Genomic DNA, 26419 nt, shown 5'->3' with positions numbered 1-26419 from the left:
TTACATCAGTTCAGTTCAGTCCCTCAGGCGTGTCCGACTCTTTGTGACCCCATGAATTGCAGCACGCCAGGCCTCCCTGTCCATCACCAACTCCCGGACTCAAACTCATGTCCATTGAGTTGGTGATGCCATCCAGCCATCTCATCCTCTGTCGTCCCCTTCTCCTCCTGCCCCCAATCCCTCCCAGCATCAGAGTCTTTTCCAATGAGTCAACTCTTCACATGGGGTGGCCAAAGTATTGGAGTTTCAGCTTTAGCATCAGTCCTTCCAATGAACACCCAGGACTGATCTACTTTAGAATGGACTGGTTGGATCTCCTTGCAGTCCAAATAGGTTATATAGCTAGGAACATATGAAATAGATGCATTTTATGTGTTTTAAAAATTTGTGTATTAAAATAAATTTCTAACTGAACCCTTGGCCTGAAGTCATAAGCCACATTTGCGTTCATTCCCTCAGGTTTGTCTAGTTCTATTTTTATTATGGATGTGTAGTTGAAATTCATTGCCAATAATGGTAAGTCAATGGAAAATGAGACATTGTCAGTTTTACCTTATATAAAATTTTTCAAGAAATTGAAAATTTCCCCAGCTTAGGAATAACTGTGAAACTCTGGCCAGATCTTTTTCCTTATTGATATAAAGATCATGGTTTAAAAATAGATCATCATCACTTTTTGTGAAGTAAGCTTACATTTTAAGAATTAAAGAGAACTTTAAAGGTCAAGTTATGAAATTCATTTTGATGGTTGTGAAAGAATTTCAAATATGCAATTACAAAATGTATATTTGTTTGTATATTTAGAATATCTAATGTAGTTACACACTTTAACTAGCTGTATAATGGGCCATCTCATTTCTTATCCTCATTTCGTATCATATTGCTTATGACACGGATCATAGTGTGAAACCAGTGGTCTTAGGTTTCCATAACACATGTTTAGGCTGTTTCTGAAAACATTTATACTGATATAGCACTACGATTAATTTCGTTATAAAGTCTGATACAAGACCTTCCTCTGGGGTCTAGGATAAGGGTGAATAGGTGAGGGACCAATCTCCCTGGTCAAACGTCTATTTTCTATTTGAATTTTAGGTGGTTAAACAAATTGGGATTAGCTGAAATCCATCCTGAATCCACTTCAAAGGATGAAGGTATGTTCTATTTTCAATTTCTGAAACTTTAACAAGCATCTGAGAATAGGGTGAAAATACAAAGTCAAGTTCTATGTAGAGCCTTGTTCTAATGAAACATACCTTGTTATTTAAAATTATCTGAAAATATGTAGAGACAGACATAATCACACTGGCTCACTAACATGGAATAGAGCCTCCCAGGCTGGCTAAGAATGCTTTTCACACTTCACCCACACATTAGCAGCTGTAGGCTTCATGGAGATCGCAGTCAATTGCCAATGCAAATGTTTTATTGCCCCACTTACTGAATTCTTACTCATCGGTGTGATCTCATCGTGATCTCTAGGCAGATAACTTTCAGCCCACTCTTTCCTCTCTGATATTTTAGTATTTTCACCAGGTGTGTGCCAAGACTAATTACCCTAAGTTTGCACCAGGAGCCTGAATGTCAGACTGGGACAAAGGCCATCTTTTTAGCTCAGTCTATAGCTTTCAGTGTTCAAAAGCTCCAGGAGTCTAATTCTTCTTAATGATGCAGTTGCTCCTTAATATTGAGAAGAAAGATGTCTTTATGTGTCTGGGTCACAGAGCTGACACTATTTCTGAAATGCTCAGACCACATAAAACTCAGGAGTTAGAAGTAGGGAGTTATTTCTTTGGAGAGCAAAATCATAAAATCTTAAATTTAGAAATGGAAAAGTGACAACTTGTTTTAGAATAAAGAAGTATAATATGATAGTGTGAAATCAGTGTCCTAACCATCTTCTTGATCCTCTTTTCCATAAAATAAATTCTCATGGTATATTTGCAGTATTTTATAGGTTGTGAGCACAAAAATAACTACACAAAACCCTCCTCCTTATCCTGTTATGTAAGGCCTTCTGTGATACGGCATCAAGCAAACTTTCAGCTTTGTTTTCCACGCTGTCCCTTAGGGAACTCGGAAGACTTGGCGCCTGGGACTCACATTACTCTGTGTGCATCATTGGTGGTTTACTTATCCTGCCATTTACAGCTCATTAAGATTTCTATGCTCAAAGTTAATCACTGCTGATTTTATACTCCCTTAGTGTATGACTCACAGCTCTTTTGAGGAATTAGTTTTATTTTCCCTGAGCTATGATTAGTCCTCTTTCTGCCTAGTGGACACTCTTTGAGGGCAGAAACCCTAACAGAGAGAAACTCTTATGTATCAGGTAGCCCACTAGATGAGGACTTTCTGAATTGGATTGGAATTGCAATAGCCAGATGGGAAAAAACCTCTGCTCATGCATTATGGAATAAGTGATGACAGCGTTGAAACATTCAGCATTTTCCTTTTTGTTCTAGAATGCTACAGTGAGAGTGAACAGGAAGATCCTGAAATAGCGGTCCAGACACCACCCCTTCATCACTCTGCAGAAAGTCTCTCTCCTTCGGTAGGTACCAGATTAGCCTGTTGCTCATCGATCAAACGTATGGATGTCATTCCTTCCAGCTGGGTAGAAACTACCTTGACTGATACGTTTTTAGAGCAGGCTAAATAAAGGTATTGCCAAAAAGCAAGTGTAATTCCCGGGGTGCCATAGCAACCCATTAGTATGACAAATTTGGTGCATTTGTTTGTGACCTACAAGTGTATTATGCCCAGAGGATTCATGCTAATGCAGAGGGCTTCTAGGTAATAGGCCGATGCTGGCAAAGATTTATTTTATAACATTTATTTATACCCTACTTGTTCTCAGAAAGAATTGAAAATGCCTTTCCTAGGTGCAGGCCCTATAGTGATGTAAAATGAATGTAAAGGGGGGTAAAGGCAAGACCATGAAGAGAAATTCAGAATCAGAAAGAGAGCTGGAAGCCAGGAGTGGGGTTAGCGCATTAAATCTGCCTATAGAATGATTCGGTGTGTTCACCAGAGAGCAGTCCACGTTTGATTCGAAACTTTGGAAGCATCCAGTGTAAGTTCAGGTTATTGATGGACATTAAGACTATGAAAGTGAGTGTTAGTCACTCAGTCGTGTCTGACTCTTTGCGACCCCATGGACTGTAGCCCACCAGGCTCCTCTGTCCATAGAATTCTCCAGGCAAGAATACTGGAGTGGGTTGCCATTTCCTTCTCCAGGGGATCTTCCGACCCAGGGACGGAACCCACATCTCTTACGTCTCCAGCCTTGGCAGGGGGATTCTTGACCACTAGCGCTGCCTGGGAAACCCCCTATAACTTTACAGGACATGACTTTTCCACAGTACCATGACACTCGTCCATCCATAGACCCCAGTAACTATAAGTTCTCATAGGTTACAGCATCTCCTTTGCCGACCAAAATTCTTCTGCCAGAATTTTCTATTTTGTGTGATAAGGTTTTTAATCTTTATTTGCATTTTTCCAGTTCCTGAGTTAAAGGTGTTAATATCATTTAAATAATGAGCTCTACTGCTTTTATTTGCTATCAGTGGAGAATTATGGTCACATTTCTAATTTATTTGGCTAGCAGTCAAGACCAGAAGTAAATATTTGTTGAATGAATGTTTATTTAAAATTTCTATTAAATAGGATTAGCCAAAGTTAAGCAAGATATAAATAAAATTAAATGTTGACTATGGTAAAATGTAGACCAATTTTTGAACTAGACGTACAATATAGCCTTTCTTAATATATTCTTAGCTTTCCCTTGATGTAGACTGAATCCTCTTCTAAAGTTAGCCTTGTTGGCTTAATGGAGAAGCCTATATTTTTGTGTAGTTTCTTTTTGTCTTTGTCTTTTTCTCTCTGTGTCTCTTCTCTATCTCATATGAATTATTTTAGTTCTAAACTATTGTGATTTTAAGTTTTATAAATGGCAAACTATATCACAGATTCAGTTCAGTTCAGATGCTCAGTCGTGTCTGACTTTTTGTGACCTCATGGACTGCAACATGCCAGGCCTCCCTGTCCGTCACCAACTCCTGGGGTTTACTCAAACTCATGTCCATTGACTCAGTGATGCCATCCAACCATCTCATCCTCTGTCGTCCCCTTCTCCTCCTCTGTCTCCTCCTGCCTTCAATCTTTCCCAGCATCAGGGTCTTTTCAAATGAGTCAGCTCTTTGCATCAGGTGGCCAAAGTATTGGAGTTTACAAAGAGCTTTTTAAGGGATCTAGAACTCTACTTGGTGAATGTAAAAGCAACCACATTGTCATCTTAGATGAAGGATCATGGCTGAGTTGCATTATATGATGATTTGTCGTTGTTGTTCAGTCACTAAGTCATGTCCGACTCTTTGTGACCCCATGGACTGCAGCATGCCAGGCTTCCCTGTCCTTCACCATCTCCCAGAGTTTGCTCAAATTCATGTTCGTTCAGTCGGTGATGCTATCTGACTGTCTCATCCTCTGCTGTCCCCTTCTCCTTTTGCCCTCACTCTTTCCCAGCATCAGGGTCTTTTCCATTGAGTTGGCTCTTCTCATCAGGTGTCCAAAGTATTGGAGCTTCACCTTCAGCATCAGTCCTTCCAGTGAATATTCAGGGTTGATTTCCTTTAAGATTGACTGATTGGACCTCTTTGCTGTCCAAGTACTCTTTAGGATAGTGGTTCTCAATAAATATTAAATGAATGAATAAGCATATGCATGATAAAGTTACTTCGGTCATGTCCGACTCTTTGCAACCCTATGGACTTAGCCCATCAGGCTCTTCTGTTCATGTAATTCTCCAGGCAAAGAAACTGGAGTGGATGGCCATGCCCTCCTCCAGGGAATCTTCCCAACCCAGGGACCGAACTCTAGTATCTGACAGCTCCTGCACTGGCAGGCGGGTTCTTTACCACTGAGCCACCCGGGAAGCCTGAATAAGCATTTAAGCAGCGTCAAGTTACCAGACAACACTTTTTAAAAATTAAACTTGAAAAATATTTGTATAGAACAGTCTTATGGACTCTGTGGGAGAGGGAGAGGGTGGGAAGATTTGGGAGAATGACATTGTAACATGTAAAATATCATGTAAGAAACGAGTTGCCAGTCCAGCTTCGATGCACGATACTGGATGCTTGGGGCTAGTGCACTGGGACGACCCAGAGGGATGGTATGGGGAGGGAGGAGGGAGGAGGGTTCAGGATGGGGAACACATGTATACCTGTGGTGGATTCATTTTGATGTTTGGCAAAACTAATACAATTATGTAAAGTTTAAAAATAAAATAAAATTAAAAAAAAAAAAAAAAAGAAAAATATTTGTAACAAATTTTTAATGATCTTTGAGCTTTTAAATCACTTTATATCATATAAAATTAATGAGTTTGAAATATAATGAGGTCAGTTCCTTTTTTGCTGTTTTGTGGGTTTCAAGAAATCATGGGTAGTGATTTTCACAAAGGATCTTCCTAAGTGAAACCTACAGAGTCTCATCTATCTTAAGCCTGCCAAAAAGCTTTCCCTTTTTAATTTCTTTGTAAATAAATGGATGTCCTTTCCATTATCCATCCTGTGGGGCCTTCTCAAGAAGAATAAACATGAACAGAAATCTCTTATTTACTCAAAGACCCTGTAATATTCCTTATGCTCTTTGTGAAATGTGGTTTCACCCATGAGAAGCATAGGTCCAAACTGGTCTGGTGCTGAAATCTTACTGTTTATAGAAATCAAAATGATTGGACATAGAATTAAAATTTTAATTCAAGATTTTATCATTTTTGAAATAATTTTCTAGAATAGTAATTATTTTATACTCATGAATTCATTATTCCAAAATGAAAGTTCATTACCACAAAATTAAAAAAAAAAAAACAAGAACTTGGGAAAGATTTGGGTGTTTGGGAGTTTGGTTTTATTTTGTTTTCTTTACTTGTCTAGGCTTAGATAGCTCAGTCATGACTAGCCTATGCCGGATTCAGCCAAAAAATGTTTGCTCTTGCTCTGTACAAACGTTACCATAATCTCAAAAATTTCATCTGTTTAAATAAAAAGCTTAAGTGTTATTTTAACCAAGTGTCTAGCATGTCTGTTTTTCAGAAACAAGAGAAAACAAAAACAAAATCTGCCTGGGATATATGTGAGCAGCAGCAACACATTCTGTTTCTAAGGAACATAAAATCTAACTGTTCAACATTTATCTATTTCTAATACATTCCTTCAGAAAAATAATGTTAGCCTTAGTGGTCTTCCAGACAATGCTTAACTTAGAACTTTAAGGAATAACATTTGATTGACATTTGGAATAACATTCTAAACACTGCTCCCATCTCAGTGACCTAACTTAGTGGTCTCACATCCATCCTTAAGTCCATTTGTATTGAAACAAGCATTCCCTGGGCTCCTACTATAACATTAGGTAAGACTATCATCATATAAGCTCAGCATTAAGAAAAGTAAGCTCATGGCATCCCATCCCATCACTTCATGACAGATAGAAGGGGAAAAAGTGGAAGGAGTGACAGAGTTTATTTTCTTGGGCTCCAAAACCACTGAAGACGGTGACTGCAGCCATGCAATTAAAAGGTGCTTGCTCCTTGGAAGGAAACCTATGACGAATCTAGACAGCACATTAAAAAATGCAGACATTACTTTGCTGACCATTCTGAAGGAGATCAGCCCTGGGATTTCTTTGGAAGGAATGATGCTAAAGCTGAAACTCCAGTACTTTGGCCACCTCATGCGAAGAGTTGACTCATTGGAAAAGACTCTGATGCTGAGAGGGATTGGGGGCAGGAGGAGAAGGGGACGACAGAGGATGAGATGGCTGGATGGCATCACTGACTCTATGGACGTGAGTCTGGGTGAGCTCCGGGAGTTGGTGATGGACAGGGAGGCCTGGCATGCTGCGATTCACGGGGTCGCAAAGAGTTGGACACGACTGAGTGACTGAACTGAACTAAACTGAAGGACTTTGATGTTTTGAGTTCCTCAGCCTTTGGGTGTTTTGAGCAGAGAAGTGATGTGAACAATGTCCATTTTGAAAGGACCACTCAGGCTGCCATGTAGGAGTGACCTGTGACATAGGGAGAAAGTCCAGAAGCAAAGAAATCTAAGGAAAAGTGTTGAGTCATCTAGTGTGAGAAGTGAGGACTGGGGTCAGGGTGTAGTTGAGAGATGGAATGGTTGGATTTTGAACATAGTTCTAAGACCAATTGGTGGATCAGATATGAGAGAAACTGAGAAGATATTATCATCCCAGATTTAAGCAGCTCATGGAAATTATTTTAGCACCATAGTCCTTATATTTTAACGCTTTTCAGAAGTACAGTTCCTTTATATCCAAAAGATGGGGGAAAATCAACTAAAAAAAATCAAAGAAGCGATAAGTAGAAACAAACTCTGCACATTGTGGCTCATTGGGCAGAGGCAGAGGAAGAGGCCAGAGATTAAACACAAGAAGGGGTAAAAACAGTTGTAGAAATTCAAATTTAATCTTACTAGGATAGTTCTTGCACAGTTACTTACCGAAGGAAACGATCTTTAGTTACGTGTGCTATATATAATAATAGAAATGTTTGTAAGGGAGATAGTATGGATGAAAAATTGGATGAAAAAATTTTGGATGAAAAATAAGTGGATTTAAAATTATTTGTGCATTACTTTTGTATTTTCATGTACTTTGACTAAAGTTGCTTAAGATTTATATGCTGACTCACTCCTTTCTAATTACAGGCTTTTGGTGGCCATTTTAAACTCTTTTTTGCCATGTCATGCTTGTGCTTTAAAAGCAATTCAAAGAAAAGAATTTTAGAGCTAATCAGCTTTTTAACTAAGCTTCTTCAATGATTAAAAATGTCTTATACAGAAAATGGGGAGAAACATGTCTTATTGATTATTTTATTTAATAACGCACATAGTTTCCTCATGAAAACTAAGATTTTAAAAATGTCCTGTATTTTCTCATTAAAAAAATAGCATTTTAAAACCCAATTGTTCTCTAAGAAGTGAAACAGCATGCAATTATTAATCAATAATAAATAAAATAATTTTGTTTGAGATTGTGAAGACATTTGTGGGAATATTGGCATTGCAAGCAGTAATTCTGGATCCCGGGATTAGGATAAATCATCCATAGCACTTTACAGAGAATTCCAGGGTGCTCCTGAGTAAGAGACTGAACTTCTCTAGGCACTTTTCTTGTACAGCTGGCTGTCTAGACCAGCCTTTGGAGCATTGGTTTATTTGTTGTTTGGTCACTAAGTCACGTCTGACTCTTTTGTGAGTGCGTGGATTATAGCCTGCCAGGCTCTTCTGTCCATGAGATTTCCCGGACAAGAATACTGGAGTGGTTGCCATTTCCTTCTCCAGGGGGTTTTCCCAACCCGGGGATCGAACGGCATCCCTTGAGTCTCCTGCATTGACAGGGGAATTTTTTACTGCTGAGCCAGCTGGGCAGCCCCCTTTTAGTTATTACCAACTACTAATTTATTAATGTCAGGCACAAATGCAAAACATGGAGACGCAAAAATGATTAAAAACAGCCTTCTCTCAAGTAACTCAGCAAAAAAGAAGAGCAAGTTGTTCAACAATTACAGTAATAGTTGACAAATAAAATTATATTCCACCTGGTATAATAGAAGTAGTAAGCATGGGAGAACCAGGCAAAGATGCCTGCCTCTCCCTGAGGCAACCAGTGAAGGCTTCCAGGAGGAGCTAGCCCTTGGATGGATACTTGAATGGTTCATAGAAGGCAGTGAGCTAAAGTTCTCAGTTTGACTTGTAGTTATAGGTAGCTAGAGAGTCATAGAAATAATGAACCGAGTTTAGCACTACAGGCTTTGCAAAGCTCATTCCCATATTGATTCTCTGTGGCAGCACTCCAGGGAACTTTAGATTTGTGTCCACCTTTCTTTGAATGAAAATTCCCTCTGACCTGGTACATATCATCTTTTTCTCATTTGTTTGTCCTTCTTTCTGGTTCTTTTCTTATTCTCTTTTGTCCCTCACCCTTCTTTTTTCTGTTCAAAAATCAGCTTTATAAATGCTACATGGTGCTGGAAAACAATGGATTGGAAGCATTTGCTGTGTGTTTGAGGAGTACCACAACAGAGTACATTTCCTAGAAATTTCTGATGCTCATTGACATAGTCTTTTAAGTCTTTCATTCTTTTAGGCAGAGTTTTTAAGTTCAAAAAGGCTTATGAAAAATGCTGCAGCAACAGCTTTTTGCACAAATAGCTTATTTTGCTATAATCAAATTACAGTAGTATCAGTAGGAGCAACAGGAAAAGCTTGTGCTTGGTCTCTTTTCAGGAAAGGAAACTGATCACACTGAAGCCAAGTTTGACTAAAATAGCTCACAATAGGGGACCATGTCAGCACTGGGCCTGAATGGGTATTTTTGTTAATATTTATTCTGTAGATCTTGTTAAAGAGTAAACAAGTCTTGGCCTTTATTTGGACAGTTTGGTAGGGGGGTGTATTAACTCCTTCAGATCGCTAGGGTTTTCCTTTGTTGTTGTAGTTGCTTTTTAGTGAACTGCAGATCTTGGATCTCCCAGCTAAGTGGTCTAGGTGGTTGAAGGCAGCCAGTTTGAAAGCTCATTGACATTCCTGAAAGGAAAGTTTTCATGTCATGCCAAACATGTTGCTATTAGGAAGACGTGTGTGATGAATTAGTGTCCTCAAGCAGTTCAGTTCAGTCACTCAGTCTGACTCTTTGCAGCCCCATGGACTGCAGCACACCAGGCTTCCCTGTCCATCACCACTCCTGGACCTTGCTCAAACTCACGTCCATCGAATTGGTGATGCCATTCAACTGCCTCACCCTCTGTTATCTCCTTCTCCTTCTGCCATCAATCTTTCCCAGCATCAGGGTCTTTTCCAATGAGTCAGTTCTTCACATCAGGTGGCCAAAGTATTGAAGCTTCAGCTTCAGTGTTAGTCCTTTCAATGAATATTGAGAATAGATTTCCTTTAGAACTGACTGGTTGGATCTCCTTGAAGTCCAAGGGCTCTCAAGAGTCTTCTCCAACACCACAGTTCAAAAGTATCAATTCTTCAGTGCTCAGCTTTCTTTATGGTCCAATTCTCACATCCATACATGACTACTGGAAAAACCATAGCTTTGACTAGACAGACCTTTGATGGCAAAGTAATGTCTCTGTTTTTTAATATGCTGTCTAAGTTGGTCATAGCTTTTCTTCTAAGGAGAAAGTGTCTTTGAATTTCATGGCTGCAGTCACCATCTGTAGTGATTTTGGAGCCCAAGAAAATAAAGTCTGTCACTGTTTCCATTGTTTCCCCATCTATTTGCCATGAAGTGATGGGATCAGATGCCATGATCTTCACTTTGTGAATGTTGAATTTTAAGCCAGTATTTTCACTTAATATATTAACTAGATGCTTTAGTGCCATGGCTCAGTGGGTAAAGAATCCGCCTGGCTCAATGAGTAAAGAATCCGCTTGTAATGCAGGAGACACAGGAGACACAGGTTCCATCCTTATGTCAGGAAGATCTCCTGGAGGAGGAAATGGAAACCCATTCCACTATTCTTGCTTGGAAAGTTCCACGGACAGAGGAGCCTGGCAGGCTATAGTACAAAGGTTTGCAAAGAGCTGGACATGACTGAGTAACTAAAAATGCATGCTGCTTATTTATTTATTGCTTATTTGACAATCCATGTCTAGCTTGCAGCTAGCTAGGCACTCATTGGATATTTACTGATTTTTCCATCAGAACATAAAGCTTAGAATCTGAAAAATTCTTGGGAACATATTAATTTAGAGCAAAGTCAACTATCCTGAATTAGTTGCAATCATTCTGAGTGTTTTGGGAGAGGATCCTACTTTGCTTTTTGGCTCCTTCCCTCGAACAGTCTCTTCCCTACCACTTCCTCCACTTCCTTGGAGTTCTGAATGCTTGAAATTGACAGCAGGATCTCATAGAATGATGTAATGAAACAGAACCAGAACACAGACTTCACTGTCTTATCTGCCACTGGAGATATAGGGTAACCTCAGAGCACTGGTGTTTAGACTTTTGGATTTTTATTGAATGATAAAATTAAAAACGGAGGACCAGCATCTAGTTGCCAAATCTTTATTTTGCTATGCAGAACATTTAAAAAGCTCCAAAAAGACAAAAGGTAATAGCTACCATTACCATTTTCCAAAAGAAAGCATATGTTTTAATGCAAATATATGATAAAGATAAAATGTCAGAATAAATGAAGTTCTTCCCAAGAGAGGACATTGGTGTTGTTGCATTGATAGACTGGTGAAAACTTTACCAGGGCTGTCATTCACCCTTGAATTGTGTGTCAGCAGCTGCTTTCAGAAGATCCTACATCATCAACCCATTTCTCATAGTTCTTGGTTTCCTTTAATGAATTACGACCCTGCATATGTATTCTTGTCTTTTTTGGAGAAAGTTTATTGACATTTTAAAATTATTGAAGAGTGAATGAGTTAACATTAGTTCACCTAATTATGTAGTTATGAGCTGATACTGGTCATGTGCTAAAGAATATCTGAAAAACATTTGAGAGTATAAATACATGTGTTTTGTCTACATCACTGGTCTTCCATTCAGTTCGTGTTATTATGCTTCCTGTTTGGCTCCAGCTTTTTCTTTCTTTTAATTACCTTTCTTAAGAGTTTTTGCCTGATCAGTGAAAATTCAGTAATATACTTTTTGCTCAAAGTGTCCTTCAGTGTTCCAGAGAATTCCTCAAAGAGGTCTTCTAAGTATTTGGGAAAATGGCATCATCATGCCTATCACACGGGTATAAACACCATCTAATTTTCTTTCAATTCTTTTATTATTGGTTCTTTTTTGAAACACTGGTCTACCTTCATTGCAAATGACAAGTAGAGAATGTTGACTTAATCATAATTTATTTCATGCTCTTTTGGTTTTCTTTGTGAAAAATAGGCTGCACAACAGGCATCTTCATCTTCACCCAAATTGAGTGAAACATCACGTTCCTTCTCTTCCATGGAAAACATAAAAAAGACTCCCAGCAGTCTGTCTTCCTCCATATCGAGAGAAAGACAGTCCTGGATTGACATGGTGAGCAGCTCATCTGCCACTGAAGATATGGGAAAGTCTGTGACATGTGCAGTGCAGTTGCTTTCACCTGCCCCCTCAGAGGCAAATGGCCGCGGGGCCCTAGAAAACAACGCTGACGCATCAGAAAGTGGATTTTTGAACTCTCTATCGAGTGATGACACTTCTTCCTTGAGTAGCAACATTGACCATCTTACCGTCCCAGATAAGCCTGCTGGATCAAAGATGACAGACAGAGGTAAAAGCAAGAAATTATTATTTTTTTAACATAATTTTATTTATTTATTTTTGGCTGTGCTGGGTCTTTGTTGCTATGCGGGCTGCTTTCTCTAGTTGCAGTGAGCTGAGGCTACTCTCCAGCTGTGGCGTGTGGGCTTCTCCATATGGAGGCTTCTCTTGTTGCAGAGCACAGGCTCTAGGTCATGTGGGCTCAGCAGTTGTGGCTCCCGGGCTCTAGAGCACAACTCAATAGCTGTGGCTCACGGGCTGAGTTGCTCTGTGGCATGTGGGATCCTTCTGGAGTAAGGACTGAGCCCATGTCTCCTGCATTGGTGGGCAGATTCTTTGCCACTGAGCCACCAGGGAAGCCCTAAAAATTTATTTACTCTTTTCAGAGAATGGGTATTTGTATGTGGATGTAGAATGCTAATGTGGATTATAGAAAGAATGTTGGAAGTCTTGAATGATTCGATAATTAAGTCAAGTGAGGCGAAGTGCGGAGGTTACTTCTGTAGAGGAGGTTGCATGTGGAAAATTCCAGCTTCAAGGCCATTCATTGCCCACTGTGTGTGTGCTTAGTCACGCAGTCGTGCCTGATTCTTGCGACCCCATAAACTGTAGCCTGCCAGGCTCCTCTGTCCATGGGATTCTCTAGGCAAGAATACTGGAGTGGGTTGCCATTTCCTCCTCCAGTCCGACTCTTTAGGACCCCATAGACTGTAGCCTTCCAGGCTGCTCTGTCCATGGAATTTTCTAGGCAAGAATACTGGAGTGGGTTGCCATTCCCTTCTCCAGCCCACTGTGAGTGTCACTAACCAAATGCTTGCAACTATGAGACATGTGTTCACAAAATAATGATACCTTTTCACCAATCTGAGATAAAGTGTGAGTTTTCTTTGTTTTTTGTTTTAATTAATTATTTTTTTGAAGGATACTTGCTTTACAGATTTTTGTTATTTTCTGTCAAACCTCAACATGAATCAGCCACAGGTTGTTTTTGTTTGGTTTGGTCCCGTGTCCTCTGCTCTGGAGTTCATGGTGACTAGATCAACATTTTGTAGATGACATCGCCTCCTTTGTTCGAAACATGCACAGAGCAACCACCTTCCCCGAGCTACCACCACAGATAAGGGCTGGGTCCTAAGCTAGTTGGCTCCTGAGGTGCCTGCCCATGTAGTTAACAGGAAGAGGCAATCTACATGTACCTCGGAGGGCATCACTAGAACTTTAAAACCAAAGGAGAGTACAGCTTATGTGTTAATAAAAGAAAAAAATCATTTGAAGTCTTAGCAAAAGAAAGAGTTACTGGAGTGTAGAAATGAAGAGTGTGAGCCTTCTTAATGTTGTCGTTGTTCAGTCTCCAAGCCGTGTCCGATTCTTTGCGACCCCTTGGACCACAGCACGCCAGGCTTCACTGTCCTCCACTGTCTCCCGGAGTTTCTTCAAGTTTGTGTCTGTTGAGTTGGTGATGCTATCTAATACTTTTTAATACTCCATGGTAATTGGTCCTTATCTTTTATCCAGACTAACTTTAAAAAAATGATTAGTTTTCAGTCATGATGGGTTGTTCCTGACGGTCTGTGCCTTATTCTCTCCACTGTCAGACAAGCTTACCTGATAGAAGATACTTAAAAATGAGAAAATGATAAGTTGACTGGCTAAATTTCCAGGATCGCCAGCCACGGTGATCTGATGGTGTAAATGACTGCTTCGCCCCCTCTCCCAGGTTCATCAGGGACAATTCTTTAAGTTCTCAATTTTTTATATGTACCCTATTAATTTGATATTTTGTATCAGAGTAATTTTGGAGAAGGAAGAGGCACCCCACTACAGTATTCTTCCCTGGAGAATTCCATGGACAGAGGAGACTGGTGGGCTACAGTCCATGGGGATGCAGATTTGGACATGACTGAAGCGACTTAACATAGCACAGCACATCAGAATAATTTAGGCCAAGGATTAGAACTCTACAGACCTTGGTGTGTGTGTGTGTGTGTGTGTGTGTACAGCATTTATTTGAATTCTCAGACTGGGAACTCATTCTCCAAGTCACCACAGTTGTTAACCACTCCCTATGGCCTTATCTGAAGATGCTTCACACAGTTGAATTACCTGCTGGGCCCCAGATGACATTATATTTTCAGGAGAGCTTGAGAATAGGCTATTTTATTTTGTTAATTTATTTAGTTTCTGGCCATGCTTCTGAGGCATGTGGGATCTTACTTCCCTGACTTCACTTGTGACTCAGACGTTAAAGAATCCACGTGCAATGCAGGAAACCAGCATTTGATCCCTGAGTTGGGAAGATCCCCTGGAGAAGGGGATGGCAACCTATTTCAGTATTCTTGCCTGGAGAGTTCCATGGATAGAGGAGCCTGGTGGGCTACAGTCCATGGGGTCGCAAAGAGTCAGACACGACTGAGTGACTAACACTTTCACTTTTAGGAATCAAACCCATACTCCCTCCATTGGAAGTTTGGAGTCTTAATCACTGGGAAGTCCCCATCTGACGGCATTTTTGTTGGATACCCTTAATTAATGCTAATGATCTACTTTACATTAGTAAATAAAGTCATTGCCAAAATAACCTGCTTCTAGAGATGAGCGAGGTTGGGTAGGGGGGAGAATGGAAATAGCACCACTGATGAGTAAGGGGAGATGGGTTAATATTGGACTGTGCAGGATAGAAGGCAGGAGACTCAGGCTGGCCTCAGCTTGGGGAGGTGCTGTCATATGAAGGTGCTGGGCTTAATTTGCACCTCTGTGGAAGTTCAAATTGATGTAAATTTTGAGGCCAATCGTTCACATAAAAAGGAAATAATTTTCGATTCAACATTAGACACTTTTTAGCATTGAGAATTGTTCAGAACTGAACAGGTTCCTTGGAAAGTAGTGTGTTCCTCATCCCTGAAGGTGTTTACTCTTTCTGAGACAACCATTTTCATTGCGTATTAATTGCATATTATGTGTTGATTACAATTTTTGGCCTTATGGAGATATACTAAAGAGGGAATTTAAGCGTCTTGAACTAGATTGCCTCTAATGTGATATTTAGAAGATCCTTCCAGATACAGGATAGGTGGAACTAAAGAAAGTAATGAAAAGGGCCATATTTACTCTCTCCTGTTATCAACTCTTACTTTAATCACTGGACCACTGGTAGGACTAAAAAGTTTCATGCATGCACAAACAAGCTTGCACACACGCACACACACACAGCACCTAGGACGAGGATGGCTTCAGAAGCAAATGAGAATAAAATTCCATTCTCGTTCATTCTCAGGAGGTAACTCTGCAGATTGAGTTTTCCTTTAGGATGAATGATTTGAAAGTCACAGGAAGATGCCTGCAGTTCTTGTCCATGTCTAACGTCATTCTGGGCATGTGTGTGCTGCAGAGCCTGGCTGAGTACCAACAGGTCTTTTAATCTCCAAAGGAAGAAACGAGGTATTTTAACATTTTGAGTTAGGTGCAGAGTGACCAATGAAATCTGTGTGCTTCTTCAAACAGCTCCACACAAAGGTATTCCTTTGGGTAGAAAGGAAGAGAAAATAAAACCATTTTTCCCCTCATTGATTTGTTGGCATTTGCCATATGGTACAGAATGTTTGCTGATGCTTTTCTCCTGCTGCTGGGGATTTGGTCAAATTCCCAGCAGAGTTAAACCACAGAAAGTCATTGCTATGGAAACAGCCACCCAGTTTTTGCTTGCGTTTGCCATGACATGTTGAGTAATCAGGTTGCGTGTTTGTGTGTGTATGTGTGTGCGTGTGTGTTTTATATATGTGTTTGTGTGTTGGAAAAGAGGTAGCTTTTCATTTTTCTGACTTCTAAAAATTATTATTTTTTATCTGCAAATTCAAAAAGAAAAATGCTAAAAGTCTTGTGCCTGACATATGGTTCAGGATGCTTTTATTAATATGACAAGGATTGAAGTTTCAACAAGGTCTATGATAGGACTTAGGATTTTAGATTAAGTCCCAGTCTCAAGATGTGTTTGCTGGAGAAAGAGGCTTTTATCCTAGAAAAGATTCTTAAAGGTTAATAACTGAGCCCAGAAATAAGCAGACAGCACGTATTATAGCCTTCTTTTTATTTAGACAATGAGAGAAATATTTTACAGTTGGTATGCAATTAAAACTGTAGTTGCTAGAATTTTATACTGAAGTTAAACCCTTTTAGACATCTTCCTCCACAGAGTAAGCTAGTTAAACAATACATGGTGTTAATTGTATCCTGTTGCCTTTCTACGTTGGTAGATCAGAGGTCTTCAGACTCTTCACTGAGTCTTTCCACAAAGCAAAGCAGGGAAAGAGATGATGAGGTTAATGGAATGTTCATCTCAGCTCAGTTTTACTCTGTCCTGTTTCTTTTCTTTTATGAAAGGTTATTTGGCCCATGACTCATGCCTGTGTGATGATGACTCACACTGTATTTTTCTACTTATATTATGTCGACAGTGTGAGACAGTTACGCCTACTCCATGAATGAAGTGGCCATACCCTGGATGCTGACAAGCTGAATAGTCAGTAATAAGTGTGTGTGCTAAGTTGTGTCTGACTTTTTGTGGCCCCATGAACTGTAGCCCGCCAGGCTCCTCTAGGCAGGAACACTGAGTGGGTTGCCATGCCCTCCTCAATCAGTAATGAGACTAATACCCAATTTATGCAAATAGATTGTTAAGTAGAAGTACAGCAAGATTGAATGTGGAAAGCATTTTGAATAGAATGCATCTTTAATGAAGATATACAAATAACTAGAGGATGCATGACACCCCAGGAAAGTGACACAAATTAGCCAGATTTAGAATTTAGCAATTACCCCAAACCTGACCAAATTCTAGTTTGACGTGCATGCTGATGTTTTTTGTCTGCTCAGAGTATGAGCAGATGTAGAAATTTTTTGTTTGCATTAACTATTTCACCTAATCCAAGGTGCTCTTATGATTGGAAGAATACATTTTAAAAACAAATGGAATCTTTGTTTTAAAAATGTAAAAAGCCACTTATTAGAATCTTGGGTAATGAGGTCAACCTCAGGTTATTTCTGAAAATCACTGCCACACAGGCAATAATAATAAAACAAAAGAACAGAAAACACTAAGGGTCTCCCAATGGACTAAGTTTATTCTTATCAATGAAAGCAATGATACAGTACAGGGGTACTGAGTTATCTTGCTTAATAGAAACATCAAATATCCATGATAAAATATTAATAGATATCTGATTGGTAGAGAAGGTAAATCAAATATAGGAAAATATGGGAAACCAAAGTAAAATTAGTCTCAGAGTTACAGAAACACAAGATTATACTTGGTTTATACTTGAATGCTGTCTCTGACTTTCTCTCAATCTGTTTGATTTTTCTCTTATAGAATTTTCTTTACCTGCCATCATTTTTTGAGACCCTGACTTTGCATTCTCCATTTCTGTGCCTTTATATCTTTGTTGTCTTTGGGGGTCCAGCCTACCATGATAGCTCCTGATGTGAACTGGTTCATTATCCCTAGGTGCCCGGTTCAAACACCCAAGCAGAGAATCTGATTCTCCAGCCTGTGTCTTAAGTTGCTGACCAGCTTATGAATTTCCTCTCCTAGGACTGAGTGCCCTGTGAGAACAGAATTTAAGGTATAAAATCTGGGCACCTCGGAAGCAGAGGCTTTGGGTGGAGACTTTTCCCTTGGAGACAGAGTAGAGGGGCCAGGGATCTGAGCCTTGGCCTTGCCAGCTACTGTCTTGATAACTATGCATTATTTGACTTGAAATCCTCTTCCTTGAACTTCATTCAAAGACAGTGTGTCAAATATTTTTATAGCATAAAGCATAATGTTTAAGGCAATGAGCTTTGGATCAGAACTTAGACTTGTTTCTTTGTGAATTTGGTCAAAGTTTTTAATCTTTCTGTGTCTTGACATTCTCTCCTTTATATTAGGACTAATACTACTTCCTTGTAGGGTTGTTACAAAGGTATTAAGATAATGTTGGTACAGTAGTTAACACAGTACCTGTTACACAGTTAAAAGTTCAGTACATGAAAGCTGTTTCCACCAGCAAAAAGCTATTTCTTAACAGCAGCAGAGACAAATAGTTAATCTGTCTCTAAAATTATACTATGCTAATATTCTTGGTTAGTAGTATCCTTATGAGTAAGATAAATTGTCCAGATGTATCTTAGTTGCATAAATTATAGATAGCATATTGAAAAGCAGAGACATTACTTTGCCAACAAAGGTTCATCTAGTCAAGGCTATGGTTTTTCCTGTGGTCATGTATGGATGTGAGAGTTGGACTGTGAAGAAGGCTGAGTGCCAAAGAATTGATGCTTTTGAACTGTGGTGTTGGAGAAGACTCTTGAGAGTCCCTTGGACTGCAAGGAGATCCAACCAGTCCATTCTGAAGGAGATCAGCCCTGGGATTTCTTTGGAAGGGATGATGCTAAAGCTGAAACTCCAGTACTTTGGCCACCTCATGCAAAGAGTTGACTCATTGGAAAAGACTCTGATGTTGGGAGGGATTGGGGGCAAGAGGAGAAGGGGACGACAGAGGATGAGATGGCTGGATGGCATCACAGACTCGATGGACATGAGTCTGGGTGAACTCCGGGAGATGGTGATGGACAGGGAGGCCTGGCGTGCTGCGATTCATGGGGTCGCAAAGAGTCGGACACGACTGAGTGACTGATCTGATCTGATGATTCTAAATTTGACTGTATTATGTAGAGTCGTCAGAATCATTAACTAGAGGAAGCCTATAAAATGCTTTTAATCTCTTTGCATCAGGTGCTATTGTTGTTTAGTCGCTAAGTTGTGTCCAGCTCTTTGAAACCCCATGGACTATACAGCCTTCCAGGCTCCTCTGTCCCTGGGATTCTCCAGGCAAGAATACTGGAGTAGATTGCCATTTCCTTCTCCAGGGGATCTTCCTGACCCAGGGATTGAACCCACATCTACATTTGGAGCAGGATTCTTTACCACTGAGCCACCAGGGAAGCTCGTCAGGTGCTAAAGTGAATGACATTTGTAAAGTCTTAAAGTCTGAATGTCCAAATGACTGTGTAGTTATATCTTCTCTTGGTAACAAGTAACTTCCATAGTCTTTCTTTTCTCAAGTACTTAGAACACTGCATATGAAACAGGAAATACTGTTTTCTACGTAAACTTTTTTAAGTGTTTCATATTTAGGAATGACTATCTTCCTTGGGAGAGCATTTAGATTTTTCCAACCTCAAAAAGTTTTCCTTTCAAATTCTGATTTGAAATATGGTGTGTGAATTTCCCTCTTGTCTCCTAAAGTCGGCTTTTATGTTCTGAACAGAAAATAAAAAGCCCACAGTCTAGAAAGCACAAGGAAGCGCCAAAAATAAGATAGTGGGGGAGGCCAAGTTGACAGTACAGCGTTTAAAGAGATAATCTTCATACAGTGTTCTCGACAACCAAGTTCCAGACTTACTGGAGCGTGTGTGTCCCATCAGAAGCACACAATAGGCTGAGTATGTGGGAGGAAGCAAGAGAAGAGTGCATGCATTTGGCATCATCTTGGAAAGGAAGGAACTAGTAACCATTAGTTAGAAGTGTTGTTTTGTCTTTTGCTCATGTCAACAAGAAAGATCTTGTTAAAAAAAAACAAAAAACAATCATCCCTTTCTTGAATCTAAATCATTAGATTATTAACCTAAGTTTGGAGAATGTTTTATGTCTGACCCCTTCAGACATTCTGAGCGAGTCTAACAGAAGTAAAGGGTTGCTAACATTGACCTCAAATTCCTACCAATTCAATGTGTGAGATACTAATGCTTTAGAGCAAGGATTCTTGGATCCTCCTTTGAGCAAGCCAGATTTTTTTTTTTTTTAAATTAAGCTATGGCTCAGAGAAAGAGATGCTGCTTTCTGGATGAGTCCCAACTTTCTGATTGTAATTTCAGCCCCTTTCTCTTCCAATGAACTGAGACAGGTTCTGTGTGACTAGCTGTTGGGAAGCAACCCAGCCTTGCTACTCAAAGAATGTCCAGGGACCAGCCATTCTGACATCACCGAGGAGCTCGTTAAAAATTTAATCTCAGTGCCTGCTGTCCTGGAGTGAATCAGAAGCCACATTTTAACAAGATCCCTAGGTGATTGCTTATTAAAGTTGGAGGAAACTCATCGAGAATTGCACAGGCCTGCACAGCGTGGAACTGAACTCTTGTTCCTAATTTTGCATCGATTTACATTTTGGAAAGATTGCGTGCTGTTTTTCAAGAATCTCTACATTTTTTCTCATCTGTAATATAAAAATAGTTTTCATCTTCCTCGGCAAGGAACTTGTGAGGCTTGATGAGATAGACTACAGTGTGCCTTATGAGAAGAAGGAAATTAAAGTCCTGTTATTTTATGTAAGAAAACTAAAATATGCACTTGAGAGGAAGGAGAGCAAGTGCATGGGAAACACTTGATTGTCAGACAAAATTCATTTTATTTTGCCACAGAAGACAAAGGAGGTGAAGATAATGAACTTGGCTTCTGTTTACAGTGGGAGAGAGACCAAATGCCTTTCCTGCCAATCATTTTTTGTTATTTTGCTCTTTTTATAATCTGGTAAAATAAGGGAATAATCTAGTGTTTTCTAATATGAAATTAGAATTTAGAAAAGTATTTATATTTAAAAAAAGATGAAAAGGAGATTTAAAAAAATGCTACTTTATTGAAAAACCTTTGGAAGGTGTGGAGGTAGCCCTGTAAGGTTAGCCAACCAGTGCTAGTCTTCATGTAATGACTAGTAAGGACTTTCATTTCTGCTTTGAGGTCAGGCGTAAGCTGTCTTTGATATGCTTGTACCCTTTGGGTCCTTTTTTGTCCTATGCTCCTACTTATCATCTGCTTCCATTTTTATTGGGTTTTCTGTTTATGGTCCTGTGAAGACCTATGCACCAGCCATTAGCAACAGTAAAATAGAGTAAAATCCCCATCTAGGTCATGGACAAGGTTGGGTCACAGGTCTTACCCCTGAATATCTAGTAATATGTTGAGTATTCCACAGATTATTATGCAAAAAAAGCCATCAGGGTATTTTCTTGACTCTTAACATCATCATTATTATTTTCTCATCTTTACCTTTGCGAGTGATTCTGGAATCGGGTAATCAGAGGTCAGACATATAGTTTTCTAGACTCAGGTTTCTTTTGAGGAGGGACAAGGAGATGAGTGGTAGAAGGTAATGGTAATTTGAATTCATTTTTTCCCATTTTTCCAGCAGCTTAAAACTTTCTTTGAATATACTCACTCCTTACTACTATCTGCAATTTCTAAGTGAATCCCAATGAGAAAGTGTTTGTTTTTTGAACATTGTTTGGTCATATTTTAGGTAAATTGTATTAACTTTTTGTAATGGCAAAAGGTCCACTGTACCTACGTGTTAATTTGAAAGTTCCACTATTTCTAGGAGGAGCAAGTCACACACACACACACACACACAGACTCACACACACATCCTCCTGGGTAGTGCCCTGAAGTTTAATTTAGAGAAGGGAATGTTGGGGTGGGTGGGGAGAGGGAGATGGTCTGTGATTTTTTTTTTAACTTAAAGGTAATATATATTCATAAAGATATATTAAATAATATAAGATTATCCAAATAAGCCATCTTCTTTTTCATTTAGGGAATGTACTTTATGCCATGCTATTCCAAGCTCCTAAAGCTTATTTTCATCCTTACCGATTTACTGTCTGTCAAATTAGATATAAGATCTTATAATCATTTTACTCTGACATAATTACAAATTAACGTGCTAGTCAAAAATAATTTTATTTTCTATCACAGTCTTTAGTAGCACAACTGAGCATCTTGGTACACACAGAGAAAGTAACCATTCTGTTTATTTTTGTTGTATACTTATTTCACTGATTTCTTAAAATTTGTTAAATATATATTACTTTAAAAATACTGTGGTATTAAAAGCTATGTGAAAGTGTTAGTCACTCAGTCCTGTCCGACTCTTTGCAACTCCATGGACTGTAGCCCACCAGGCTCCTCTATCCATGGAATTCCCCAGGCAAGAATACTGGAGTGGGTAGCCATTCCCTTCTTCAGGGCATCTTCCCAATCCAGGGACTGAACCTGGGTCTCCTTCATTGCAGGCAGATTCTTTACTGTCTGAGCCACCAGGGAAGCCATAAAAGCTATATATCCAGACTTTATTTGAAGTAGAGTCCTGCTTGCCTATCTGTAAAAAAAAAAAAAAAAGATGTATAAAATTACTCTTATCTTGTGGGACTGAAAACTCGTGGAGTCTTCAATGCTAATGTTACCCTCTAGGAGTCAGATGTCTTTTAATTTCAATTTCTTAACACTTTTTAATGTCTCCAGCTTAACTCCAGGACTATTACCAAGCTTAGTATTTTTCCTATGCAAATGTCATCAGTTATCATGATAATCTTATTAAAGCCTAATTTTTAACAGCTTTATTGAGATATATTTCACGTATGCATGCTTGTTCAGTTGCTCAGTTGTATCCGACTCTTTGTGACCACATGCACTGTAGCCCACCAGGCTCCTCTGTCCATGAAATTTTTCAGGCAAGAATACTAGGGTGGGTTGCCATTTCCTTCTCCAGGGGATCTTCCTGACCCTGGGACTGAAACTGTGTCTCTTGCTTCTTCTCATTGGCAGTTGGCTTCTTACACATACCGTAAAATTCACATATAAAAAACAGTTCAGTGGTTTTTAATATATTCATAGAGTTGTGCAACTCCACAGTCTGATGTGAAGTGTGTCACATCACACACAGGAAAACCCCATACGCATTAGCTGTCATTCCTGCTTGTCCCCTCCTCAGCCCCAGGCAACCACTAATCTACTTTCTGTCTCTATAGATTTGTTCTGGAAATTTTATTATAAATGGACAGTATGGTATGTGCCTTTTGTGACTGGCTCCTTTTACTTCAAAGAATTTTTTGCAGTTCATCCATGTTTTTGTGTGTGTTAGTACTTCATTTCTTTTAATGACTAATACTCCATTCCCTGCATGTACCATATTGCAGCAATCGATGAACATTTATTTACACTGTCGCACCTTTTGTTTGTGTCTTTCATGACATTCATGCACAAGTTTTGTGTTAATGTATGTTTTTAATTTTCTTGAATACATAGTTAGAAATGGAATTGATGGGTCATATGGTGGCTCACAGTAAAGAATCTATTTGCAATGCAGGAGACACAGGAGACATGGGTTTGATCCCTGGGTCAGGAAGATCCCTGGAGGAGGGCATGGCAACCTGTTCCAATATTCTTGCCTGGAGAATCCTGTAGACAGAAGAGCCTGGTGGGCTACAGTCCACAGGGTTGCAAAGAGTCAGACATGACTGAAGTGATTTAGCACACACACATGATAAGTCTACAGTTAGAATTTTGAGAAACTGCCAGATTGTTTCCTAAAGTGGGGTCCATTTTACATTCCCACCAAGGACTTTAATGTTCTGGTTTCACCACACTTATGTCCTTTTTAATTTAGCCATCCTGGTGAGTGTGACACAGTATCTCATTGTGGTTTGGATTTGCATTTCTCTAATGACTAATGATACTGAGCATCCTTTCATGTGCTTATTGGCAAAAGCCTACTTTTGATATCTGCACCAACTGAGCCAAAAAGTCTGTGTTCGAATGTAGTTTTGAATATTTCCCCCTTTTTTTGATACTGTTTTGATAGAAAACAAAGAAGTTTATTGACCAGTACTATAATTTAATTGCAAAGTTAACCCAACATCTTTTCTCTCCATTTCATGAAAGAGTACTATGCATGCTTATGGACTTTCTGGTAGTAGAAGGGGGAAAAAACATTGCCTAAAGACACTTGATCTTACAAGAATGAACTGTGAAGGAAGTGAGTGTGCTTGATTTTGATGCTCCTAGATGACTATTGTATGACTTTTTTTATCCCCTTTGGAGAGACTGTTTTTTAGTTCTCCTAAGGCCATGCTTTCTATATGATCCTCTGTCAATCTTGTTCTCAGGACAGGAACCAAATCGCATGATTCCTGCATGTGTAGAAAAAACTAAGGACTGCATGGTAGAAAAAAAGTCTTATTGTCTATCTTTCCCAAGACTTTTCAGAGACCAAAGTGAATAAAGGACTGAAGTTCTTAGTAAGAAATTAAAGCAGCGACAGGAGATGATTTTCTTTGAGTAAATTTCTATATCATTCGAGACTCTTTCAGTTGCATATGACTGAAGACAACATCCAGAATACCTTAACAAAGGCAATGGATTGGCTCCCAGGAGCTCAGATGACACTAACAGTATCACCAAGATCCATGTCTCAATTGTATCCTATGGATTGGCTCCATTTTCATGACTCTTGGCATGATTCCTGGAATCTTCCAGGTCATATCATCACATTGCTCAGTTTAGGAAAACAAGGAGATTGATTCCCTGATACTCCAAACCGAAGTCTCAGAATTGAGTCTCTTTGGCCCCGTGGGCCTGATCTGAGACCCGTATGCATCCCTAGATCAGTGACTATGGCTAGCACGATGGGACTGCCTAAATATATAGGGTCCCTCTGGATACCCGGGAGAATCACTCCAATGGAAGCATTTGGGCTGAGGCTGGTGAGGCGTGGTTAAGGAAGAGAATGGGGGTGTGTGGCATGAGAAATGATTATTATCTGCTCAGAGCCACAGACCACAGGCAGATTCCTTCTTTCAAAGGGCAGTTCTAGGAAGGACATTAAAAAGGAATCTGGGACAATGGTTCTCATTATTTAGGATGTATATTGGTTTGCAAAGGTTTTCCTCTCCCACTATTGTATCTGAGAAGCAGAGAACTTGTTTGGTTTCACATGTTCACAGGTGGAGAGGAATTTTTCCCTAGGATGAATCTTCCCCTGAGTCCCACTAATCTCTGATTTAGATGGTGTTTGGACGAGACTTAGAGTTGACTTAGAGTTTCAGACTTAAAGTCGATGTTGGAATGGGTTAAGACTTGTGGCGATGTTAGGATGAATGAATGTATTTCACCTGTGAGACGGACATAAATTTTGGGAGGTTACAGGGTATATACTTCCAGGTAGTGCAAGTGGTAAAGAACTTGCCTGCCAGGGCAGGAGATGCAAGAGATACAGGTTCAAGTCCTGTGTGGGGAAGATCCCCTAGAGAAGAAAATGGCAACCCAATCTAGTATTCTTGCCTGAAAAATTCCATGGGCAGAGGATCCTGGTGAGCTACAGTCCACGGGGCCACTAAGAGTCGGATGCAACTGAGCACACAGCACAGAGGGTGTACTGTGATGGGTTCAGTTTTGTCCTTCCAAAATCCCTGTGTTGAAGTCCTAACTGAATTCATCTCAGCATCTCCAAAAGTCTGAATCCATTCCAATATCAACTCTAAGTCAACTCTGAGTCTCACCCAAATATCATCTAAATCAGAGATTGATGTCCCCCTAATCAATATGACTGGTGTCTATAGAAGGGGATATTGGGACACACAGACGTGCACACCATAAGACACCAAGTCAAGATAAGAGTCCTGCTGCCACAGCCAAGGAACCGTCAAAAGCTGGGGGAGAGGCTTGGAGCAGATCCTGCCCTAGAGCCTTCAAAGGGAACATGGGCTGTTGTGACAAATGTACGTCTCACCATTGTGGAGCCTGGAAGTTTAAGGTGAAGGTGTCAGGAGGATCTTGTTTTAGGACCACAGTGTCAAATGTTCTGTCCTTGATTAACTGGGCGTATTGTTATGTTTTTATTTTAATAGAAGAGACAAAAGCCTCCGAAGATGATGAAATGGAGAAGCTCTACAAATCGTTAGAGCAAGCTAGTCTGTCTCCTCTTGGGGACCGACGACCTTCAACCAAAAAGGAGCTGAGAAAGTCCTTTGTCAAGCGGTGCAAGAATCCATCCATAAATGAGAAACTCCACAAAATACGAACTTTGAATAGCACATTAAAGGTAAGAAATTCCAGATTGTGGATGAACTCTGTGGATGTGGGGTGAGAAAATGCTGGTTTTGTGGAACAATCCATGCTAACCACATGTGTTTATGTGGCTAGAGGGTGGGGAAAGGCAGTAAAGCCAATACAGTCTCTGTAGGGTGAGTTGACCCTTGACATTCCTAAAGCCCTAGGGAATGTGGTTTTTACAATAGGCCTTGATTT

At 39.8% G+C, this 26419-nt stretch overlaps 1 protein-coding gene across 9 annotated transcripts in view; it reads left to right on the top strand.

Moving 5' to 3' along the window:
* IPCEF1 (interaction protein for cytohesin exchange factors 1) overlaps nucleotides 1-26419 on the top strand; it is a 168891-nt gene that overhangs the window by 130102 nt on the left and 12370 nt on the right. For all 9 annotated transcript variants that reach the window (XM_061428380.1, XM_061428379.1, XM_061428377.1 and 6 more), the window contains 4 exons: nucleotides 1096-1154; nucleotides 2466-2554; nucleotides 11944-12316; nucleotides 26020-26213. In XM_061428380.1, coding sequence (XP_061284364.1) covers nucleotides 1096-1154; nucleotides 2466-2554; nucleotides 11944-12316; nucleotides 26020-26213 — 715 coding nt within the window. The remainder of the gene's footprint in view (nucleotides 1-1095; nucleotides 1155-2465; nucleotides 2555-11943; nucleotides 12317-26019; nucleotides 26214-26419) is intronic.

This window comes from Bos javanicus, chromosome 9, assembly GCF_032452875.1.
Source record: "Bos javanicus breed banteng chromosome 9, ARS-OSU_banteng_1.0, whole genome shotgun sequence".
NCBI lineage: Eukaryota > Metazoa > Chordata > Mammalia > Artiodactyla > Bovidae > Bos > Bos javanicus.
This window is presented reverse-complemented; position numbering and strand designations above follow the sequence as displayed.